The sequence below is a fragment of the Saimiri boliviensis genome, chromosome 13 (assembly GCF_048565385.1).
Source record: "Saimiri boliviensis isolate mSaiBol1 chromosome 13, mSaiBol1.pri, whole genome shotgun sequence".
In the NCBI taxonomy this organism is placed as follows: Eukaryota; Metazoa; Chordata; class Mammalia; order Primates; family Cebidae; genus Saimiri; species Saimiri boliviensis.
The window spans coordinates 16,184,346-16,209,996 of record NC_133461.1 but is presented as its reverse complement, the minus strand read 5'-3'; the positions used below and the strand labels follow the sequence as shown (position 1 = coordinate 16,209,996).

The 25,651-nt window shown below is 40.1% G+C and overlaps 1 protein-coding gene across 1 annotated transcript in view; it reads left to right on the top strand.

The window, feature by feature from the left end:
• Positions 1-25,651, top strand: part of PHLPP1 (PH domain and leucine rich repeat protein phosphatase 1) — a 255,340-nt gene that overhangs the window by 130,794 nt on the left and 98,895 nt on the right. Inside the window, exon 4 of the mRNA XM_010336870.3 lies at positions 19,270-19,436. Coding sequence (XP_010335172.3) covers positions 19,270-19,436 — 167 coding nt within the window. The remainder of the gene's footprint in view (positions 1-19,269; positions 19,437-25,651) is intronic.

Here is a 25,651-nt window from a genome sequence, read left to right as displayed (position 1 = left end):
TTGTTAATCAGATGTGTTCTACCAAGATAGGCTCTTATATACTCATTGCTCTTTGAACTTAGCACTTATTATTGCTTGCCAAAATAATACCCAAGGCAGTCTCTTTAGAGTTATTATTTTGGGCGTGTATTAGTGGTAGACACTGTGGAAGAGCTCCTTTGGGAAGATTACAATATTGGTAGTGAATTCGTTGCTAAAATATTAATGCACAGAATGCTGTAAAAATTCAGTGAATCTCCTATTCTATACAATGTAAAAAATGGCTCTGTTTGTTCAACATAGGTGCATGTATCCAGTATGTTTTCAAAGTGGTTGGAAGGGCAGTGATGTGAAAAGGCTAAGCTGAGGGAAGAATAGGAATGTGCAGAAGATCTCCTATCAGGTATATGAGTAACTTGACAGAAATGCTGACCTGAGTGTCCATCTTGGTGGCATACTTTTAAGAGTGTGTTCATTGTGGTTATGTTGATTGATCTTGGTAATTCTTTTCAAAGTTAGGCTTTCATGTGAATCTTTAGCATGTCTTAGTTTTAATTTAAAAGTTTAGTAACTTCTGTAACAGCATATTATTCTACTTTAAAGTCTGTTTCTTGACTGGGCACAGTGGCTCACACCTGTAATCCCAGCATTTTGGGAGGCCAAGGCAGGCGGATCACCGGAGGTCAGGAGTTCAAGACCAGCCTGGCCAACATGGTGAAACCCTGTCTCTGGTAAAAATACAAAAATTAGCCAGGCATGATGGTGGGTGCCTGTAATCCCAGCTACTTGGGAGGCTGAGGCAGGAGAATTGCTTGAACCCGGGAGGCAGAGGTTGCGATGAGCTGAGATTGCACTACTACATTCCAGCCTGGACGGCGACAGAGTAAGACTCCATCTCAAAATAAATAAATAAAATAAAAATAAAGTCTGTTTCTTTATTTCATGGAAGATTAAAAGTGTTTTCAGGTCAGTGACTTAGTGTTGTATGCCTGTGTGCTTTAGCTCTTTGTTATGGAAAATGTCAAATATTCTAAAGTAGTGATAGTCGTGTAGTAACACCCATATGCTTGTGACCTGCCTTCCACAGTTATCTCCTGACCAGTGGGGCTGTTATCAGCGTGCTCCCTTTCTCTCTGGATTATTGCAAAGCAAATCCCAGACATTATTTGACTCACAACTGTTTTCATGTGTGTGTGTATAACTCTAGAGGATGAGGACTCTTCCTACAGTTATATCCACAACACCATTATTGGGGGGTGTGTGTGTGTGTGTGTGTGTGTGTGTGTGTGTTTTAAAGAATGGACAATTCAGGTAATTATGACTACTTTTACAAATTTTCTCCTCAGATTACAAAGATTAGAGGGTTGATTCAGGTGTCTCATTCCTGAACTAGTGATGTAGCATGCGGTACCCAAGAAAATATACAACACTTGTGGAGAAGAGCATATTGTGAGCTATGCTTTTAACTTTTTATTAAACAGATGGAATGCTCTCATATTGATTAGCTAGATGAAAATTAGAACAGTTTACTACATGGCATATTTCTAAGTTCAGTATTTTGAATCTGAATAGTAACATGACTGACTGAATTGAAAGGGATGGAGCCCTGCAGTTAGGAACATGATATCTAATAACAGACATTTTATCTTAAAAATTGTCCCAGTTCCCTTGTTTAGAGAAAAGGAAAAGGCACACCATGACCTCTTTTAAGGACCTCAAACCTGGCCAGTTTAGTTGGTTACAACATGCTGACCATGAGACCAGTATTGTAAATTCAGGCCTCCTGGAGGGCCATTAACCTGTCTGCGTGTCTCTCTCTGTGTGCTGGTCAGTGGCTGACAGTTGTAGGTGACTGTGACTGTCACAGTCATTGTCTCTCCTGCTGTGTAGCTCAGTATTAACCATAGTATTTAATTCTAGGCCATTGACTTGGGGAAAAAAGTCACTGCAGTGAACTTCTGGTTGTCGTGATTTGAGTGTACCCTAAACATGCACAGTGTAGGCAAATCAGAGCCACATTTCAAGCTGAAAGATCACATGAAATGATGAGCAAACATCACTCTTTTAAGAGTAAGACACATGGTGAATTACAATTGAACTTTTGGATTCATTTGCTTAAAAAACAGTGTTTTACTGTCTAGATTTTACTCAAAGAATACTTAACTAATCAGTTGAATCACACCATTCTAGTATAGCAAGATTGAGATTTCCAACATATCAAATTGTCTTCTTAGATGTAATTACAAGGAATCCTTCAATATGACTTAGACATGTTTTGCCCATATTTTGCCTTTTAACTTGAAGTGTAGTTCAGGAAGTCCACTGCCTTCTGTTAGCATGATCTGCCACTTGTCCTTTAGGGATTGTGCAGTAGTTTGTAACTTTGGGGTTATAATGACAAGAAGCTTTGCTATGAATACTGTACTACTGAGAAGTCAAGGGCTTTTCTGGAAACCCTCACTTTACATTTTATACCCTTTTTTTTTTTTTTTTTTTTTTTTTTTAGGGGATAAAAAATCAAGGACCCTTTGATGTTACAAGCCTACCATAGGAATCTAGAACAAAGGGGCCGGGCATGGTGGCTAACTCCTGTAATCCCAGCACTTTGAGAGGTTGAGGTAGTTGGATCACCTGAGGTCAGGAGTTTAAGACCAGCCTGGCCAACATGATGAAACCCTGTCTCCACTAAAAATACAAAAAAATTTAGCTAGACATGGTGGCAGGTGCCTATAATTCCAGCTACTCAGGAGGCTGAAGCAGGAGAATTGCTTGACTCCAGGAGGCGGAGGTTACAGTGAGCCGAGACCATGCCGCAGTACTCCAGCCTGGGCAAGGAGAGCAAAATTCTGTCTCAAAAATAAATAAAATAATAATAATAGTAAATGAACTATAGGTCTGCATGACATGAATCCGGAGAAGATTGCTCTTGTACCAGTTCTGTAGTGACAAGAAAAGTTCTTGAGAAAAGTTTGGAAATGTAATATGTGAGTTTAGTATATTGGATATTTGGGTATAGGAAGACTTCAAGGAGGCAGTGGACAAGTCTTTTAAGGATAAATAGGCATTCACCTTGAAGACAGGAAAAACAAATTCATTTAAAGAAGGATAGGTCAAGTATCTGCAGAGGCAATTTGCAAAGATATCCTTTAAAGATCATATCACACATGTCTGAGCGGTGTTTAAAAAAAAAAAAAGCTAAAGTAAATGAGTGCTAGCTAGTAAATTTCCTATTAGTTCTATTTCATTTTTTTGTAGAAATTTGACTGTAAGTTACCCAGTATTATAATTAACTTTTAAATATAGTAATGGATTTGTTATATACAAAATGATATTATGGAATCTTTATTACAGTTAGAAAGCAGCAGAATATGAAGTTAGAGAACTTAGAAATTGGCTTTGAATTTAAGGTGAAGACAAAATATTTTGGATTATATTATTTGTTACACATAAAATTAAGAGGGTAAAAAATAATAGAATGATCTCTACAGATATAATTATGCTTCATATATACCTCTCTTATTTCCACACTGCGAATCCCGTCTGTTCTTTTTTTCCCCCTGTAGCAGCTCTTGTTTCTGAAATCCTAGTTAATATATTCCTGAAGAAGAGGTTTTCACTTAAATTCTAAAGTTATTTCAGTTTAGAACTGTTTAATTTTATTTTCTCCAAAGTTTTAGAATCCAATTTTAAACAAATGGCAAAGATACCCAGTTTGCCTCCCATGTCATAAAAAAAGAAGCATGTTTTTGTGAAGCTGTGCTCATTTGTATAATTATTACCATTCTAAATGCATTCTATGTACTTCCATCTTCCTTCCTCCTGTCTTCTCATCCCGTCCCCCGTTTCTTTCTCCAGCTGTGTTGGAATTAGCGGTTGTTGTTCTCACTGTCCAGCAAGGAGTGATGGGGAGAGGGAGGGAGGAAAGAGAGGATTCCTCTGTCCTTTCTTTGTGCCAGACACTAGGCTCCGTGTGGATTGCCAGGACCTCAGCAAATGGAAATGTGTTCCTCATATGCTCTTGATAGAACTCTAGAAACATTCTCCCAGGAAGCCTTAAAGAAGTCTGATTGGAGTCTGTACTACTGCTATTAGTACTTTAAAATACTTACGGGTTTGATCTGTATAATGTTATCTTTAATAAAATAACTTACAGGGTTCAAGGGAGGAACTTACAACTACATTTTGAACTTGTAAAATGTTGTTTTAATATTGGTAAGGGCCCTCATAAGGTAGTTGACAAGAAGGGAATATTAATATTAACTGCAGTTTTCTAAAATAATTGTGCTAACTGTTATTTGACATTGTCTTTGATAGCATTCTTTAGTTTAACCTTAAATTCTAGTCTTCAACAACAAATGACTCTTAGTTCAGAGACTAGTTTAAGATTTGGAAAAGACCAGACTCTCCCACCATCCCACCCTTGTCTGTAGGCATTTCTAACACCTGTAGTGTCTGATAGGACAGTTCTTCCTTATAAGTGAGCTGAAGTCTTTATTCCTACAGCTTTGACTTGTTGACCCAAGTTTTGCTGTCTGGTACAATGCAAGACAATTAGATTCCCTTTACTATTTGATAACCTCTGAATATTGTTGAGTTAACAGCCTCTGTGCCCTTGCACTGCACTGTCTGCTCCTTAGCAGTCTATTTTCAGCAGAAGCATCTCTGGCAATTCCAACAATTCCTTCTGTCGCTTGGTTCTCAGATACTTTATCTCTTAGCTTTTTTTTCTGGGTGCTCTCTGATTTGTTGACATCCTTGTGAATCTCACTGATCAGCACAGAGGATGTGACCATTATTTTCTTTGCTTTAGACATTATGTCCAAAGTGAGTTAGTTACCTATTTGTGAGATCAACCCTAAAAGAAAATATTTTTGCTTTTTTCCTCCCTCAACTTGTTGATATATTTTCTTAACAATATAATTACCACACCAAATTGATGCTATAGTGACAATAATGCACATAGTGATAACTAACATTTTGGTAACTTTTACTGTTTGGCAAACACGGTTCTAGATACTTTGTGGTAGCCCTGTGAAGTAGGTGCTCATAACAACTCTATGAGGTTGGCTTTTAGTTGGTTTTTGTTTTGTTTTGTTTTGTTGTTTTTCTTTTGAGACAGGGTCTCACTCTGTCACTCAGGCTGGTGTGCAGTGGCATGATTACAGCCCACTGCAGCCTTGACCGTCTAGGCTCAAGTGATCCTCCACCTCAGCCTCCTGAGTAGCTGGGACCACAGGCATGCGCCACCACTCCCTGCTAATCTTGTATTTTTTGTAGAGATGGGGACTTGCCATGTTGCCCAGGCTGGTCTTGAGCTCCTGGGCTAAAGCAGTCTTCCCACCTAGGCCTCCCAAAGTGCTGGGATGAAAGGCACAAGCCGCCATGCCCAGCCTGTGGTTGGTTTTTATACCAAAAGTTAATATCTCTTAGATACCATTATCCCCATTTTGCAGATGAGGGAACTAATATACAAAGTATTCAATTACTGCTTTATGCATTAGGTTCTACTACCTTACTCCTTTTACTTAACTGTACTTCCAGTGTTTTACAGTGGTTGGAAGGGACTACGAACAAAGATTCAAATAATAACTAAGATTTACTGAAAACATCTCAATAAAGTACTTCATGTGGGGTTGGCAGCAGAATTCAGGCAGCCCAGTGGTATGACAAAAAGTAGTTTCTCAGGCAGTCTCTTGACTGCAGTGTACTGGTAAGACATTTGAGCATAATCACTCTATGTTAATCACTGATCTTCTTCAGTGATGACCAGGAGTTATTTAAGAAATCTGAGATGCTTTCTGAGTCATTCAAAGCAGACTGAATTGTTTTCAGTGGTGAGAGAACTACTGTTGTCTGATTTTTTGCAAACTGGTCAAATATTGATTTATCAGGAACGTAGTGTATTTAATTAACCAGATAACTGTATCTGGTGATGTTATAGTTTGAAGTTAAAATATTTTAATCTGAGGGTTTAGAACAGTTTAAATATGTATCTACCTGGTAGCCAGGCACAGTGGCTCACACCTGTAATCGCAGCACATTGTGAGACCGAGGCCGGTGGATCACCTGAGGCTAAGAGTTTGAGACCAGCCTGACCAATTTGGCAAAACCTCATCTCCACTAAAAATAGAAAAATTAGCCAGGCGTCAAGGCAAATGCCTATAATCCCAGCTACTTGGGATGCTGAGGCAGGAGAATCGCTTGAACCTGGGAGGCAGAGGTTGCAGTGAGCCAAAATCACACCGTTGTACTCCCAGCTACTCTAGAGGCTGAGGCAGGAGAATCGCTTGAACCTGGGAGGTGGAGTTTGCAGTGAGTTGGGATCGCACCATTGCATTCCACCCTGGGTGATAATAGATTGAGACTCCATATCAAAAAAAAAAAAAATCTACCATGCCTGGTGGTTCATGCCTGTAATCCCAACACTTTAGAAGGCTGAGTGAGGAAGATCATTTGAGGCCAGGAGTTCAGGGCAAACCTGGGCAACATAGCAAGGCCCTGTCTCTACAGTTTTATATATATATAAATATATATATATAAATATATATATATATAGTTTTATATATATATATATAAATAAATATATATATATATAGTTTTATATATATATATATATATAAAACTGTAGAGACAGGGCCTTGCTATGTTGTCCAGGTTTTATATATATATATATATATATATATATATATATATATATATATATATAAAAAATAAAATAATATATATATGTATGTTATGCGTGTGTGTGTGTATGATAATATATATGTATGTTATATGTGTGTGTGTGTGTGTGTGTGTGTGTGTGTATATGACTTGGTGCTTGAACAGTGATATATATATATATCCTTTATATATATAACAGTTATATATATATATACATATACACACACACACACATATATGTGTATCCATCCTTTAATGTTTAGTTCCCCATACTTCGGATTTGGGAGTCCCCAGTATTTTTAACCCAGAGTATTAAATTTTCTACAGCTACTCTGAAGGGTTAAATTTTTCTGCCCACTGGTCTAATTATTTTATTTTATTTATTTATTTTTCTGAGACAGAGTCTTGCTCTGTCACCCAGGGTAGAGTGCAGTGGCACGATCTCAGCTCACTGCAACTTCCACCTCTCGGGTTCAAGCAATTCTCCTGCCTCAGCCTCCTGAGTAGTTGGGATTACAGGCATCCGCTACCATGCCCGGCTAATTTTTGTATTTTTAGTAGAGATGGGGTTTTACCATGTTGGCCAGGCTGGTCTTGAACTCCTTACCTCAGGTGTTCCACCTGCTTTGGCCTCCCAAAAAGCTGGAATTATAGGTGTGAGCCATCGCGGTTGGCCTAATTTGTTATTTCATAAAGCAGGAAATAGTGGAATAATTGGAGAAACAATCCATAAACTCTGTATTAAACATACTGAACCTTGTATGTCAGACTTGGAACTTAAATATCGATCTTTTTTTTTTTTTGTATTTTAAAAACAAAACAAGTAGTTCATTTCTAGTAGTAGAACCACTTGAATATGGATTTGTATTAGGTATTTTAATAGAAAGCTAGAATATAAGTTTTTTTCATGATTCGTTTCTCCTTTGTCAAGGCGATGTCACCTTTGAGGGAATGCTGCCATGACATTCAGAAATGTTCTCAGGTAGTAACATTTTAAAGACAGTGTTGATACATATTTTGCCAATAAGGAAATGAGGAAGGAACTCTTGAGTTCAGATTTGATCTCCACCCAAGCTGAACTCTATTTTTTTGTTGTTACTGAGAAACAATGGGGTTTGTGCGTGTGAAGGGGGGCTAACTGGTACAGTGACACTGATGGCTCATGATTTTGGAAGGCTGTTGGTGACATCTCCTCTGACCCTATACATTTGCTTCTGACTCCTAAAGAGTGAGGTGCCAGGTCTGCATTTTCACTTTTGGCTGCGTGGTTAGCTCACTGGACAAATGCAGCAGAAGTGTCTGTGAATACGTGGCTCATTTTGTCAAGGGAGGGGACTGTGTCAGCACTGGTGCTGTCGATATAGAGCTCTGAGGATTGTGTTGGCCATGGGTGTGCTCTCATGGCACCCTTGCATGTACTTTAGTGAATTATAGTTATTTAGATGTGTGTGTCCTCAAGAGGCTCAGCTTTTGAAGACAAAGACTGCATCTCTCCAGTGCCTAGTACAGTTCCTGATTCATAAAAGGAAAATAACAAATGTATATTGAATGATTGACTCAGGTTAGTGTGATAGACCTGCACATGCTGCCTCCTCATCCCCATCCCCTCACCTCTGCTGGCAAAGAGAGCTGGGGATGCCTCAGAGGATCTCTTGGTCTGGAGTTCTCTGTATTGGTTTTTAAAATACTGTTATGGCTTGGTGCTTGAACAGTGAGCCAGGGATTTTCTTTTTTCCTTCCCCAGCCTACAGTTCTTTATACTTATTTTGGGGTCTTTTAACTATATTTTAACAGGCATTTAATAGCTGATCATTTATTATAGATCCTACCCTCCACAAATGCTTTTGTCATCATAGAATGCCGTCTCTCATTTTTAACCTGTTAATGATAGCCCATCTGGATTTTCCAGTTGTCTTCACTGATTTGCTATTTTATTACCTCTCATAATTTTAAATGGTGTGTAATTCGATAACCTTTTTTTCTTTTCTTTTCTTTTTTTTGAGACAACATCTCTCTCTGTCACTCAGGCTAAAGCACAGTGGCATAATAATAGTTCACTGCAGCCTCTAACTTCTGAGCGCAAGGATTCCTCCCACCTCAGCTTCCCTTGTAGCAGAGACTATAGACACGTGGCACCATACCTAGTCAATTTTTAAATTTTTTAGAGGTGGGATCTCACTATGTTGTTCAGGCTGGTCTTGACCTCCTGGCCTCAAGTGGTTCTCCCACCTTAGCCTCCGTAAGTGTTGAGATTAGAGGCATAAACCACTGTGCCTGGTTCATATTTTATTTCTTATATATATATATTTCCATCTCATTTAACCTTTTAAGAAAAATAAATGGGGAGATTCTGAAATTCCAGGTAGAATTTCATAAGTAAAAAACCGGTAGCTTTGGTATGCTTCTATTAGAACATTATTAAGGTATGTGATATAATTAATGTTACAGGAATGTTTTCTGCATCTGGTTGTTAAACAGGTTAGTTAGATGAGATGTCGTCATGAAAAGCTCTGGGGTTGAGCTAAGGCATTTCTATGGTTTTTGTTTGTTTGTTTGAGACAGAGTCTTACTCTGTTGCCCAGGCTGGAGTACAGTGGCACAATCTCTGCTCACAACCTCTGTCTCCCATGTTCAAGCTATTCTTCTGCTTCAGCCTCCCAAGTAGCTGGGATTATAGGCACATGCCACCATGCCAGCTAATTTTGTTATTTGTCATATTGGCCAGGCTGGTCTCGAACCTCAGGTTATCTGCCTGCATCAACCTCCCAAAGTGCTGGGATTACAGCCATGAGCCACTGCACCCGACTGTTTTGTTTTGTTATGTTTGAGACAGAATTTTGCTCTGGCACCCAGGCTGGAGTGCAGTGGCACAATCTTGGCTCACTGCAAGCTTGACCTTCTAGGCTCAAGCAATCCTCCCACCTCAGCCTCCTAAGTACCTGGGACTACAGACATGCACCACCACATGGTGTGGTGGTGTATTTTTGTATTTTTTTGTGCAGATGGTGTGTCCCCATTCTGCCCAGGTTGTTTTCAAACTTCTCAAATTACGTGATCTGCACACCTTGGCCTCCTAAAGTGCTGGGATTACAGGCGTGAGCCACCACACCCATCCTTTTATAGAATTTCTTTTTTAAAATTTTTATTTATTTATTTATTTTTAGTAGAGACCAGGTTTTACCATGTTGGTCAGGCTGGTCTCGACCCCCTGACCTCAGGTGATCCACCCATCTCAGCCTCCCAAAGTGCTAGGATTACAGGCGTGAGCCATCATGCCCAGCCCTAGAATTTCTTTAAAAAAATGATTGCATGTTGTGGAACAGTGAGAATTAAAATGTTTATTAAAATTCACAGTTTTTGTTTTAATATAAAATAGTATAAAATTGTATTGATATAGGTAAGATTGAAACAAGTAGAGTTGTTAGAATGCTTAAGTGATAAATATTAATAAACTTTATTCTAAATTTATATATTCTCCTACCTCATGCCTTCCCAAAGCATTCTTTGGGAGATGAGAATTAAAAGTAGGTCAATTGAGGTTAAGAATTGTTTACAGTTCTTACTCCCCAGAGACTATTCCTGTAGCCAGAAACATAATTTCCCAAGCCACTGAAAGGTGTACACTAGAGCAATTAATGACCCATAATGCTGCTTGACAGCAGTGTTTTACTTTAAACAAGCAGAATTACTTGTGCTATTTCAGCTGCTTTGACTGGGCGTTTTAGAGTCATTCTGCTTAATTTTGAGCATGTTATGCACATAATAAGGATAAATACAACTTTACTAAAGTATAGAGGGGACAAAAAACATCACTTGAATATTACTGTGAACTTTCCCTTGCCTATGAAAGATGATTGTCCACTAAGTGAATCATAAAGAGTAATGGGAATGATGCAGAAGTCCTCCTGCAAGTGAAGATGAGAATTTTGAAAACATGACAGGGATAGGGTAAGGATAGGAGAGATAGATTGGTTTACAAATGCAACCCAGCCACACTCAGAGGAGGGACATTTTTTGTCATATGGGTCCTAAGAATAGGCAAAGAAATGATTTAGGATAGTGTCAAGCTGAGTAATATGTTAGAAATGTGTGGCCACCCATTAAGTCATCTGAAAATTTTGTGGTTAATATTAGCATTTTCTTTTTTTTTTTTTTTTTTTTTTTTTGAGATAGAGTTTCTCTCTTTTTACCCAGGCTGGAGTGCAATGGCACGATCTTGGCTCACCGCAACCTCCGCCTCCTGGGTTCAGGCAATTCTCCTGCCTCAGCCTCCTGAGTAGCTGGGATTACAGGCACGTGCCACCATGCCCAGCTAATTTTTTGTATAGAGACGGGGTTTCACCATGTTGACCAGGATGGTCTCGATCTCTTGACCTTGTGATCCACCCACCTCAGCCTCCCAAAGTGCTGGGGTTGCAGGCTTGAGCCACCACACCCGGCCAATATTAGCATTTTCTAATGGTTCAGTGTTCTTTAGAGAAAATACTTTGAGAACCAAATGAATCTCCCTTCTCCCATGTTCGTTTACAAGTCCTTTGGAAAAAAGAGAGACAGTCTGAGCAGGTAGTTGGAAATTTTGACATATCTCTCAGACTATGTCCATCGTGGTACAAAGGTCCCATTTAATATTACTAACTCTCTAAATTATTAGTCTTAAATTATTTATTTATTTATTTTTAGTAGAGATAGAGTTTCACCATGTTGGCCAGGCTGGTCTTGAACTTCTGACCTCAAGTTATCAGCCCCTCTCGGCCTGACAAGGTGCTGGGATTACTGGTGTGAGCCACTGTGCCCAGCTAGCCTTAAATTTTTTTCTGTTTGTTGTTTGTTTGTTTTGTTTTGTTTTTGAGATGGAGTCTTGTTCTGTCAACTAGGCTGGAGTGCAGTGGTACGATCTCGGCTCACTGCAACCTCTGCCTCCCGGGTTCAAGCGATTCTCCTGCCTCAGGCTCCCGAATAGCTGGGATTACAGGTGCCCACCACCACACCCAGCTAATTTTTGTATTTTCAGTAGAGTCAGGGCTTCCCCATGTTGGCCAGGCCGGTTTTGAACTCCTAACCTCTGGTGATCCACCCTCCTCGGCCTCACAAAGTGCTGGGATTACTGACGTCAGCCACTGTCCCCAGACTCATAGTGTTAATACAGACTAAAACTGACTTCCTAAGGCACAGTTACCTTCAGCTGATCACAACTTGAATCTGTTCATTTGTAATTCATTGATGGTTTGGCTATTGCACTTTAACTGCTCAAGGCATGAGAGCATTGGCCTATACTGTAGTCTTTTTTGTTTTATAGACTTGTATTGTTTGTGGTGGTAGATGTTGTGGGGATACTTGGTCTACAGAGCCTCTCCTGAGTTTTAAAAATGAATAAAATTGTGTTATTGCAGCAACTTGTTAAGGTGATCAGGGGAGGTGTTACTTAGTCCACTTTAGAGATAAGGACACTGAAGGACAGATAAGTGAAGTGACCTATTCAAAGCCTCGAGGCTAGTAAGTAGAACTGTTCCTGTGTAACCCATATACTGTTAAGCTGGAGCCCTTTTTTCTGTATGTCAAGTTGCTTGGACCTCACCCTTGTGCTTTCAGCTGTCTTCTTTGTAGTTATAAGTACAGTAGCTTGCCAAAAGGAGTTAATATTTTAATCATGAGATCCTTTAGAAGCTTTCTGTAATGGAGATATGTGGCACCTTCTATATGTGCCTGTTTCACTTCCCAAATTTCTGTAACATCTTATACTTTTCCTGTAACCTTTAAAATTTTGGTTAAGTACTCACTGGATGGCATCACCATTGCCCAGCTGGACAAGTTGTATGAGACTGGAGTGGGCAGAGCCCATGATGTCAAGGAATGATATCCCATAGGGCTTCACCCCAAAATCTGTATTTGGTCAGCAGATAGTCTCTACTGCTTCTCCCAAGGAGGACTCACTGTCTCTTACCACCTTGTCTTCATTTCTAAGGCTTAAACATACCCTGAGAAGTACATCTAATTTTCTTTGCTCTAGCTATGTTATTTTGTGATGGTGGTTAGAGGAGCCTCCCTTCTGATAAGATCTGAACTTTATTTCAGACCTTGACCTGATGGCATAGAGTTAATGGTACAGTCTCCTGTTCAAACTCTGATCCTGCTGCCTTTTTTGGTTTTTTTGAGACCCAGTTTCGCTCTTATCACCCAGGCTGGAGTGTGATAGCAAGCAATCTCGGCTCACTGCAGCCTCTGCCTGCTGGGTTCAAGTGATTCTCCTGCCTCAGCCTCCTGAGTAGCTGGGATTCCAGGTGCCTATCACCATGCCTGGTTAATTTTTGTATTTTTAGTAGAGACAGGTGTTTCGCCAGGTTGGCCAGGCTGCTCTCGAACTCCTGACCTCAAGTGATCCACCCACCTCAGCCTCCCAAAATGTTGGGATTACTGCCATGAGCCACCATGGCTAGCCTGATCTGCTGCATTTTAAACGAAGATTAAGCTGAATATTGTATCTTAAGCTCTTGGAAGAGTGCCTGTCACAATGAAAGCACTACTTAAATGTTAACTATTATTATTATTATTGTTACTTGGAAAAGGAAAATGCTAGAATAATAAAGGCAACTTGCTCTGAGGTGTGTACAGTGACTTTCTGATTAATATTTATTATGTATGTAGGTCTTTCTTATTTGAGGCAGGATCTCAGATTTAATAGCTACTGTGTAGGTGGGTCACAGTTTATTTGGATACCCCAGCTGGTGGTTTTCTCATTTGGGAATCAAGTCATACCTTCTAAGTAGAGTGTTTCTTCTCTTTGTGTTAGAGCCCTGATGTGCCCAGGTTGCTCTGGGTGGAAGTATTTATGTCTCCCATTCTGTTGCCAGCTCATGGGACTGGGCAGTGGTGCAGCTAGTGGTAGCTTTTGTGGTCACCTTTGCAGCTCACAGCCTTGTGGCCGTGTTGACAAAGGTTGAGTTTATGTTCTCACAAGAGACTGTCCTAGTTTTGCGTGGCTCACAGAGGACTGCCCTTGCTTGCTGTATCCTCGTTGATGTGGTTTCTTCCTCCTTGTTTCCAGCACAAACAGCTTATGGTCCAGAATGAGGAAAGGAAGACAATACAACTTGATGTTAAATCATTTCTCTTAGTTGCCCAAAGGGAATATTTAGTGGGATGCTTCATTTAAAATGGAATTTGTCTTCTTCAAAGTAGTCACCACATGAAAGGATGCACCAGATGTAGAGGCCAACTGGTGAGAAAGGAGGAGGTATAAGGTCGTGCTCTGTCCATTCTTCCGGCAAGATGTTTTGAGGGTCCTCCCAAGTACTCAGTGTGGGGTTATATCACTGAACAAAATAGAAAAGTCCTTTTCTTTATGGAGATTACAGTCTAGAGACAGAGACAGAGAAAAAATAAGAAAATTCCTTAGTACAATAGGCCCTCCTTACCTGCGAGTTTCCCATTTTCATATTCAGCCAACCATGAATCAAAATTTGCAGATACAGAGGGCTGAGTGTACCGTGGCATTTTGTCTGGAACTTGAGCATCCATGGATTTTGGTAACTGCTGGGTTCCAGAAACTAATCCTCAGTGGATACGGAGCGTCAACCATACGTTGAAGATCACCTCACACTTCTCAGAACCTTTCCACACGTTCTATTTTACCCACATTAAAAGCCAGAGACTTTATAAGGTCTGAAGGCCCCACAGGGTCTGCTGTCTAACCGCTGTCCCCTGCCCCTTTACCTTCTGACCTCGTGGCCAGTCACCCTTATTGTCAGGTGTTCTCAGGTCCCTCAGACATGCCAAGTATGCTCCTTTTAAAAATGTTTTCGTGTCCAAGTGTGCTGGCTCAGGCCTGTAATCCTAGCACTGTGAAAGGCTGAGGCAGGTGGATCACTTGAGGTCAGAAGTTCAAGACCAGCCTAGCCAACGTGGTGAAACCCTGTCTCTACTAAAAATACAAAAATTAGCTGCCTGTAATCTCAGCTACACAGGAGGCCGAGGCAGGAGAATTGCTCGAGCCAATGGGGTGGAGGTTGCAGTGAGCTGAGATCACGCCAGTGCACTCCAGCCTGGGCGACAGAGCAAGACTCTGTCCCAAACAAACAAACAAAAAACCTCTGAATTGGCCAGACATGGTTGCTCACGCCTATAATCCCACCAGTTTGGGAGGCTGAGGTGGGTGGATCACAAGGTCAGAAATTTAAGACAAGCCTGGCCAAAATAATGAAACCCATCTGTACTAAAAATAAAAAAAGTTAGCCAGACGTGGCAGCAGGCACTTGTAATCCCAGCTACTTGGGAGGCTGAGGCAAAGAATTACTTGAATCCAGGAGGCAGAGATTGCAGTAAGCCAAGATTGCACCACTGTACTCCAGCCTGGGCGACAGAGCAAGACTCAAGCAAGATTCCGTCGTAAATAAGTAAATAAATAAATAAGTTGTCGTGTTTTTTTTTTTTTTTGACACGAGATCTGGTTTTACTGCTCCCAAGTAGCTGGGACTATAGGCATGTACCACCACACCCAGCTAATTAAAAAAAATTTTTTTTAGTAGAGATGGGGGTCTTACTATGTTGCCCAGGCTGGTCTCAAACTTTTGGACTCAAGCAATCCTCCCACCCAGCCTCCCAAAGTGCTGGGATTACAGGCTTGCTTCTTTCTAAGGGCTGTAACTCTGGGTACTTCCTCTGCCTGGCAGCATCTTCTCTCTCAGATAAATCCTGTCAGCCAACTTACCCTGTTTTTCCTGTCTAAATGTCATCTTTTCAGGGTGGTTGGTGGGAACTACCCTGACTAACCTATTTAAATTAGAATCCACCACCTTCCCAGCAATCCTGACCCCCTTTCTCATGTTTTGTGTGTGTGTTTTTTTCCCCGTAGTACCTACCAGTTTTTTTTTTAAATATAATTATTTATTTATTTGTGAAGAAAGCTTAATAGGGGTAGGGATCTTCATTTTGTTTCCTGAAGTATATTAAGTGCTTACCTAGAACAGTAATTGGCACTTCTAGTAGATATTCAGTAAACATGTTGAATGAATGAAAATAAAAAATACAGTGGAAAAAATGAAGGGTTGCATTAGTTTCCTGTGGCTGCTGTAACATTAACAAAACCTTGGTGGCTTAATAGAAATTTATTTTCTCACGGTATATATTGCACATATGACTATTCATCCATATAATATATGGAGCTGTGTGTTGCATTAAAAATTGTTTTCATAAATAGAATGTGGCATGCTGCAATTTGCATTTGTATCAAGTCAGGTCGATAAATATGGATCTAGTTCCTTCATTTTATCTGCAGCTCTAAGCAGCTGGTTCTCTCTCCTGGTTTCAGAATGTATAAATCCCAGAGAAGTCATCTGATTAACCCATGCTGGCACCTGTTGGATCAGTCTGTTGGATTCAGTCTGTATTGATTAGACCTGGAGTGCATGCCTACCCCCGAATCCAGAGCATCTGGGTACTTAGTTTGCAGTTCGCAGTTCTCTTTAGGATCACGAGTTTGAAGGTGAAAGGATTTGGGGAAGACAAAAAACAGATTTCTACTGAAGCTTCAAGTTTGAGCTTGGACTTTACATCCTCTGGGAATCCTTTTCTGACTGGGATCCTGGGATCCTGTTCTGTGCCCTTGCATTTCCTATTCTTGTAACAGTTATCATGTAGTATCTTAATTACCCTCTTCTCTTGATGTGTTCTCATTCAGGGCAGAGACTGTGTCTGTCTTGTTTTCCTGTTGTATCTCAGGAAATACAAGGTCTGCCACACACCATTAAGTAGATGCTCAACACATATTTTTGAATGAATGATTCCACTGACTAGCAGAACTTTCAACCTCACTTTCTTTTTTTTTTTTTTGAGACGGAGTTTCGCTCTTGTTACCCAGGCTGGAGTGCAATGGCGCGATCTCGGCTCACCGCAACCTCTGTCTCCTGGGTTCAGGCAATTCTCCTGCCTCAGCCTCCTGAGTAGATGGGATTATAGGCACGCACCACCGTGCCCAGCTAATTTTTTGTATTTTTAGTAGAGACAGGGTTTCACCATGTTGACCAGGTTGGTCTCGATCTCTCGACCTTGTGATCCACCCGCCTCGGCCTCCCAAAGTGCTGGGATTACAGGCTTGAGCCACCGCACCCGGCCCAACCTCACTTTCTATAAACAGGTTCCCATCCACTAAGAACACCATAGGAATCCTGTGTGGTGTGGTGCTTCTGGACCTGATTTCAGGCCCATTAACATTCTATCTCTTTTTACATCTTTCTTTATATGGGTGGTTTGGCCCTGTTGGAATTTTCTTTTTCCTATTTAATGCTGAAAATTCACAGAAAGATAAAACTGGTAAAATGCAAACTCAGACTTCCTCAGTAAAGTCTTTAGAGATAAGCCCTGCCCAGCCTTTCTCACCCCAGTATACCTTTAGCTTTAATGTGTGCACAGTAATTTCTCCTAACCTCAAATACGCCATCAGCAGAACTTTTTTTTTTAAGACAGAGTTTTTTTTTTTTTTTCCTGTTTTTGTTTTTGTTTTTTTTGAGACAGAGTCTTGCTCCGTTGCCAGGCTGGAGTGCAGTGGCGCAATTTCGGCTCACTGCAATCTCCGCCTCCTGGGTTCAAGCAATTCTCCTGCTTCAGCCTACCAAATAGCTGGGATTATAGGCGCCTGCCACCATGCCCAGCTAAGTTTTGTATTTTTAGTAGAGACGAGGTTTCACCATGTTGGCCAATCTGGTCTCAAACTTCTGACCTCAAATAATCCACCCGGCTCAGCCTCACAAAGTGCTGGGATTACAGACATGAGCCACTGTGCCCGTTGAGCAGAACATATCGTATGCACATTTACTTCTGGATACTTTTAACATCAGGAGAATGTGGATTTTAGTGGATATAAAATGTGAATCAAGCTGGGTGTGGTGGCTGGCTCATGCCTGTAATTCCAGCACTTTGAGAGGATTACCTGAGGCAACGTGGCAAGACCCTGCCTCTACTTTAATATTTAAAAAAAAAAAAAAAATTTTTTTAATAAAAAATGTGAATGATTTGATTTGGAAATGCTAGTGTTAGTAGTAATACTAGTTAGTAATAGTAATAGCAATTAACATTTATTGAGTGCTTCTTGTGTGCCAGGCATATAGAAGTATTCCATCTTTAGGCCTGTTATGCAGATGAGAAAACTGGATCTTAGATCAGCGATCTGTTCAAGTTATCTCAGACCCTATGTGGTGGTGCTGGGCTGTGAATCTGGACACTGAGCTCAGAACCACACCTCTAAGGACTACATTCTATTGCCTTGTATAATTAGGAGTGGAAACCTGGGGTTTGGTAAAAGAAAAAGACATCAGATTGATCACAGATAAACAGTGAAGTTTCTGCCCTAAAGCTTTGGTAAAGATAAATAGGGAGAATTAACCAAAGTCTTAGGACTATTCCCTTGGCCTCTGTGAGGAGATAACAGGATGTGTGGAGGTGGGGCAGAAGCCACTAGCTTTGGCGTACATTGGTACTGTGTTACCTACAGTACTGGGAAGAACATTTGAGAAATACAGAGTGCTCAGTGTATTTTCTGTTTCCCGCATAAAAGTTGGTCTTTGTTTAGCCCTGAGATCCTGATTGTGGGAGGAGTCATTTAACCAGGAAGGCATTGAACATCTGGATAAATATTTAGACAGAAAATAAGTTTTACAAAATACTTACATCAAGCAAAGTGCAATGAATTTATAAGCATTTCACTGAAACTTTGTGGGAGAGACAGCCTGAAAAGTTTATAGCAGATGGGTAATGGAGTCTGATTATGCTTTACCATTAATTGAAGACGTGTACAAGGTCAGTGATACTCTTTTTCTTTATTTGTTCTATTTTAAATCAGTATATACAGTGGCTTTCGTATGTTCAGTTTAGATCGTAGTATCTGTCTCTTGACCCTGTATTTACTTCATAGATCTAAATTCTGTTACCATGGGAGATAATTATTCCTTATGTTTTCAGGAATAAAACTCCTACATTGGAGGAGATTACTGATATCACTAAATCCGATAGGGTAATCTGTGTTCTTTCCAGCCTGTCTCCTATGCTAGGTTACTGAAGTTACCCTCCAGGCAGGGACACTTTCCTGCTTGTATAAAGTACTTGGGTCAAATACCAAGTACAGACATGTGTCACTTAATGCCAGGGATGCATCCTGGAAATGTGTCGTTAGGCAGTTTTTTCATGGTGCAGACATCAAGAGTGTATTCACACAAACCTAGATGGTGTAGCCTACCACACACTTAGGCTGTATGATACAGCCTGTTGCTCCTAGGTTATAAACCTGTGTAGCATGCTACTGTCCCAAATACTGTGGGCAGTTTTAACAAAATGGTAAGTATGTGTGTATTTAAACATAGAAAAGGCAGTATGTTGTACTATGACACTGTCATGGCTGCCACATCACTAGGTGTTAGGAATTTTTCAGCTCCTGTATAATCTTATGGGACTGCCATGTGTGGTATGTTACTGACTGAAAGGTCAGTATGTGGCACATGATTGAATACTCTGTTGGTTTATACGTGGACTAATAGTGCTACTTGAACAGAATATCTGTTCCAAACTGGGATTATCTTATTTCATAGAAAGTAGTTACAGGATAAGTAGATGGTATTAAAATTAAGTTTTATCCCTCTCTAGGTTGCATCCCAGCGCATTAGCTCGGTGGACCTATCGTGTTGCAGCCTGGAGCATCTGCCTGCCAACCTCTTCTACAGCCAAGACCTCACTCATCTCAATTTAAAACAAAACTTCCTAAGGCAAAACCCTAGCCTCCCAGCTGCCAGGGGGCTTAATGAACTGCAAAGGTGAGCCTGCAGAAATGGGTGGATCTTTAGGAAGGGGTAGGGGCAGAATGAATGGGGGCAGACTGAACTTCTGCTTGTTATCTCTTGAACGTTCTCATTAAAAGAGCTAGTGTGTAAACTGTCTCTTTCAGAGAGCAGGGTGATAGGACTTTGCTTATTGATGAAGGCATTACCAATTCTCATTGTGAATTTTTTTTTCAAGGTTCCTGCGTTTGAAACTAATGATTTATGGTATTTATTAACTGGAGAGAGTTGTATAAGAACAAGTCTCCTTAAACAAACTTTTATTCCTATCTAAAAATCCATCTGCAAAAAATTAATAACATTTGGTGTGTTACTTCTGAACTTCAGGAGTTTAGATTAAATTATTTCTTTTGAAATTTATGAAAGGTCGGTTTTTCCCATAAAAAGAGATTTCCTTAAAAATTTAAGAACCAGGGTTTAAATCCATTTACATCATGTCATCTGGGTGAGTAGTGTGTGTGTTTCAAGAGTCACATGTTAAATAAATAGAATCTGCTTCTTTATTTTTTTTTTACTGTTTTGAGATGAGTCTCGCCCCCTGTATCCCAGGCTGGAGTGCAGTGGTATGATCTTGGCTCACTGCAATCTCTTTCTCCTGGGCTGAAGTGATTCTCCTGCCTCAGCCTCCTGAGTAGCTGTGATTACAGGTGCCCATGCCCTACTAATTTTTGTACTTTTAGTAGAGACAGGGTTTTACCATGTTGGCTGGGCTTGTCTCAAACTCCTGACCTAAAGTGATCTGCCCACCTTGGCCTCCCAAGGTGCTGTGATTACAGGCATGAACCAAGCCTAGAATCTGCTCCTTGATATCTAGAAAACAGGGACTCGGCTTGAATATCTCTAAAACAGATTTAAGAATTTAACACATTCATTTCCCGTCCTCTTTGGAACGGTGATCAGTCTTCATTTTGTGGTAAATTAATTTGATACCTATCTATATATTTGTTGCAAATATATAAGACTATGTAACTGCGAAGAATGTAACTTTTAAATAGTTCATTTGCTTTTACATGACTGATATGATCAAGGAATTAAAACATGAAAATCAACCATTGTGATTCTGTTTATGGTTTTTAACATCCGGAAAAAAATAATCCAATACTTGCTTACAAAGTTCGTGGATTTAATTAGAAAATGGAAGAGTATTTTAATTGTTTTTTCAGGTAATTGTGAATATCCTCCCTTGATAGTCTACCAAAACTTGACAAGTGGTCATTTCTTAAATGTTAGTTCTAATGTGGAATCTAAAACCCTATTTGTGAGCTTTTTGAATTCTTTAACTATAAGATCCATTGATCTGACTTGCAGTTTGATTTGACTCTTTACCCATGCATCACTTTATTGCATTAAGTGTTGGTCATTTAAGTACTGCTTCGTTGTGTAACACAGATATTCCAAATGTTAATGTACTTTATTATGCAGTTTTAAGAATTCACATTAGTTAATAGCACCACTAATTTGATCAGTAAAGTGTTTAAGTATAGGGATGTTGTTAAGCTTACTGTGGAAACGAGTTTTCCAAAATTTTTATTTTTAATTAAAGTTGAAGGCTATCATTGGCAGCACATGCCAGCAGTTGTTTTCCTGTAAGCAGCTTTCTCATCTCATTTTTGAGAAAATGCCTGCCAAATACCCAAGTATGAATAGTAATAGTTTGTCAGTTGTTCTTTCAAGTAAACATGGGGTTCTCTGTAAGTAGTGACTGGTTTGGCCTACAACTCACATCATCAGATAAGTGTTTTCCTTGAGATAACTATCATACTTTAGTGTGCGCCAGAAGTGTTTTTTGTGTACTTCCTATTTTATCATCCAGACAGTAAGAATGACATGTACTCAAGGGTTGAGATGTAATAAAAATAACTTTCCTGTGTCATCAAAGACATTCTTAAGTAACACTGGCATTAAAATTTTTTAAAAGAATATTTTTATTGTGATTGCCTGGAAGAAAAGAATAGAGAAGAATATAATGACAATTGGGACAGTTTGGTGCTGCAGTGAATTAATTACATAGGCAGTTGAGACTCTGATAAGGATATTGTGCCCCAGCAATTCCTTATTGTCCCGTGTAGCTGACGGGTACTATGAACGTTACCACCATGGAATTCTTTTGGTGGTGGTGTTGTTGTTTTTAGTGAAAGCAAGTTTGTTACGAAAGTAAAGGAACAGAGAATGGCTTACCCCATAGGTAGAGCAGCCCTGAGGGCTGCTGGTTGGCCACTTTTATGGTTCGTTCTTTTCGTTTTTGAGATACTGTTTTGCTGTCACACAGGCTGGAGTGCAGTGGTGGCTCACTGCAACCTCTGACTCTGGGTCTCAAGTGATCCTCCTGCCTCAGCCTCCCAAACAGCTGGCATTACAGGCGTGCACCACCACCATGCCCAGCTAGTTTTTATATTTTTAGTAAAGCTGGTTTTTCGCCATGTTGCCACCCTTGTCTTGAACTTTTGGACTTAAGTGATCCGCCCACCTTTGCCTCCCAAAGTGCTAGGATTATGGATGTGAGCTACCTTGCCTAGCATATGGTTATTTTTTTATTATATGCTAAACCAAGGGGTGGATTATTCATGAGTTTTTCTGGGAAAGTGGTAGGCAATTCCCAGAACTCAGGGTCCCTCCCCTTTTAGGACCATATAGGGTAACTTTCTCACATTGCCATTGGATTTGTAAACTGTCATGGTAATGTGGGCGTGTCTCTTAGCATGCTAATGCATTATAACCAGCACATAATGAGCAGTGAGGACAGCCAGGGGTCACTTTCATCACCATTTTGGTTTTAGTGGATTTTGGCTGGCTTCTTTACCACATCCTGTTTTATCAGCAAGATCTGTGTGACCTGTATCTTGTGCTGACCTCATCCTGTACGAATGCCTAATCTCCTGGGAATGCAGACCAGTAGGGGTCAGCCTATTTTACCCAGTCCATATTCAAGATGGAGTCAGTCAGGTTCTAATGCCTCTGACATATTTCCGCTCCCCCTTTTATTTTTTTATTTTATGTATGTATGTATGTAAGTATGTACGTATGTATGTATGTATGTATTTTTCAGAAGGAGTCTCGCTCTTCTCAGGCTGGAGTGCAGTGGCATGATCTCAGCTCGTGAACCTCTACTAGGCATAGTACCTGGGTGATGAAATATATGTACAACATACCGTCATGACACATGTTTACCTGTGTAACAAACCTGCTCATGTACCCGTGAACTTAAAAGTTTAAAAAAATTCATCTACCCTAATGCTCTCTTTTAGAGATTGGGTCTGTGGGATGTTTACCTTTTGTGGTTACCTTTTAGGAGACGGGGAATGGGATTCGTGAATGGTTTGAACAAGGTTTCAACTATATCTGTAATGTTTATTATTTTATTTTATTTTATTTTAAAGATGGGGTTTCACCATGATGGCCAGGCTGGTCTTGAACTCCTGACCTCAGGTGATCCTCCCCCCTCGGCCTCCCAAAGTGCTAGGATTACAGGTGTGAGCCACCGCACCTGGCCTGTAATGTTTATTTTTTAAGAAAGAAAAAGATATGAGAGGCCACAAGGTTAATTTTTTTTTTTTTAGGTGGAGTATCGCACTGTTGCCCAGGCTGGAGTGCAATGATGCAATCTTGGTTCACTGCAACCTCCGCCTCCCAGGTTTAAGCGATTCTGTTGCCTTAGCTTCCTTAGTGGCTGGGATTACCAGTGCCCCCAACTACGCCCAGCTAATTTTTGTATTTTTTAGTAGAGATGGTGTTTCGTCATGTTGGGCAGGCTGGTCTCGAACTCCTGACCTCAGGCAACCCACCTGTCTCAGCCTCCCAAAGTGGTGGGATTATAGGCATGAGCCACCACTGTGTCTGGCCCAAAAGGTTAATATTTGAAAAAGCTGTGTAGTGAATACCTGAATGAATGTTACAGTTTTCTGTATTCTTCTGTTTGAGTGTTTCATAAAAATTCAAACATTTTAAACCTAAACAAAAAGAAAATTAAAATGCTTCTTTATACATAGAAGAATAACATGCTCCCAAAGAGCCAGTATTTGTGGAATAAATATCCAGGTGGAGGGATATTTCTGGCATGACCCAATTCAGGAGAATTCAGGTTCTGTCTTGCCGTTCAGTTCTTACAGAGTCACCTACTCGATTCCCCATGTCTGTTGATTCTGTGTGGTATCTTTTGAGCTCATCCTCTTTTCTCCTCTGCTCCAGTCGCTCTGCTGCCCGCGCCCTTTCTCTCAGCTGTTACAGTAAAAGCAGTTCTCAACCCTCACCTTGTCTGTGGCGCCATCTTTGAGAGTTGATTGTCTTACTGTCATTTCTCTCTGCTGGTTAGCCCTATTTTTTATTGCCCGCTGTTTTTTACATTTCGTGGTTTTATTTTGTATTTTTGAAAAATTTAAGCCTTTTTCCTTCATCAAAATAATATATAGATTTTTAAAAAAATCTTAATAAGCAGTAAGGTTTGCAATAAGAAGTAGGTACCTGAAGCTTTAGTACATCCCTACATCCAAGTCCTGTTCCCTAGACAACGCTTTTGAATCTTTTGGATCTTTCCGCTGTTTTCTTCCTTCTTTTTAAATATTATGCTTATACTGCTATGTTTTGGATTTTTTTCATTATTGGACATTATATGTTGACCCATTACTATGGAAGATAAGGATTTCATCTATTTACATTGTCTCATCCCGCCACACACAGCATACCACATATACTTCTGTTTTCGCCATCCTCTCAATATATAGGTATTAATTTTTGGTTGAGTCAGTACTCACTGTTTACATTATTATGAGCCTGTAACTTACTCACAGCTAAGGGATTTCATTGCAGTGATTATATTTCCTTTCTTGTGCTGGCTTGATAGCAGCCTCACTTTATCACTTGTATACTTTTTCCCTACTATTTGTAAGCTTTCTTACAGAATTCTTACATTCTTCTCAGCAGCGTTTTCTTGGAGACTTTTTTCTTCCTGGAGCCAGGGTAGGTGCTTATTCTTCTGGCCTGTTACACAGCAAAGACAGTATGTGGACCTTTTCCCCAGGGGGTGTCAGTTTACTAGAGAAACCCTTTGGTATTCTGCCAGGGCGATTCAGGGTACTGAGTGGAAAAGAGAGGAGGAATCTGGAGGTTTAGTATGTGGACTTTTATTTAACTTCCCTGTTTTCAGAACAGTATTTTCTGTTATCCTTGATTATCTTTTTTTTTTTTTTTTCAATTTCTGAGAAATATTTCCATACTTAAGTAATTAATTACAAAGAATTAAACAGTACTACAGATTATACTGTCATCCTTTGACAATCATGTGTTATTCATTTTAACTTCCATAAGCCAGTTTCTATAGCACTGCATGTGTACCAAATGAACAAAGGATAAGTTTAGACCATTTTAGATAGAAGTTGTATCTTGCTTGTAATCCTAGCAGTTTGGGAGGCTGAGAGGTGGGTCATTTGAGGTCATGTTGGCCAGCCTGGCCAACATGGTACAATCCATCTTTATTAAAAATACAAAAAAATATTCAGGTGTTGTGGTGCACGCCTATAATCCCAGCTCCTTGAGAGGCTAAGGCAGAACAATCACTTGAACCTGGGAGGCAAAGGTTGCAGTGAGCCGAGATGGCACCACTGGGCTCCAACCTGGGTGACAGAGAGAGACTCTGTCTCAAAAAAAAAGTTGTATCTTAAAATTGTATAAGTAAACATTAGCATTAAATGTACAAATATAGTTAATATTTTGTTGTCAATGACATTAATTTTCTCTAATTTCCCAAACCTGTCATTGATAAGACAGTATTACCGAGCCATGTGGTATGAAAGGAGATAAAGGAGTCTTTAATATTACCCAGATGGACTTCTGGAATTATCTTTTTAAAGACCATATGTTCAATAATCAGCATCTCAAAAAATGAGTATATTACACTTAAGACTGAAATATTTTGAATATAAAAGTAAACCAAGTCACTGGACATAAGCCATCTATCAGCTGTTATTTAAAATCTCAAGATGGATCATTGAGAATACTCAAGCTGTATGTATAACCAATAAGAAATTAACTTGGCCGGGCGCGGTGGCTCAAGCCTGTAATCCCAGCACTTTGGGAGGCCGAGGCGAGTGGATCACGAGGTCGAGAGATCGAGACCATCCCGGTCAACATGGTGAAACCCCGTCTCTACTAAAAATACAAAAAATTAGCTGGGCATGGTGGTGCGTGCCTGTAATCCC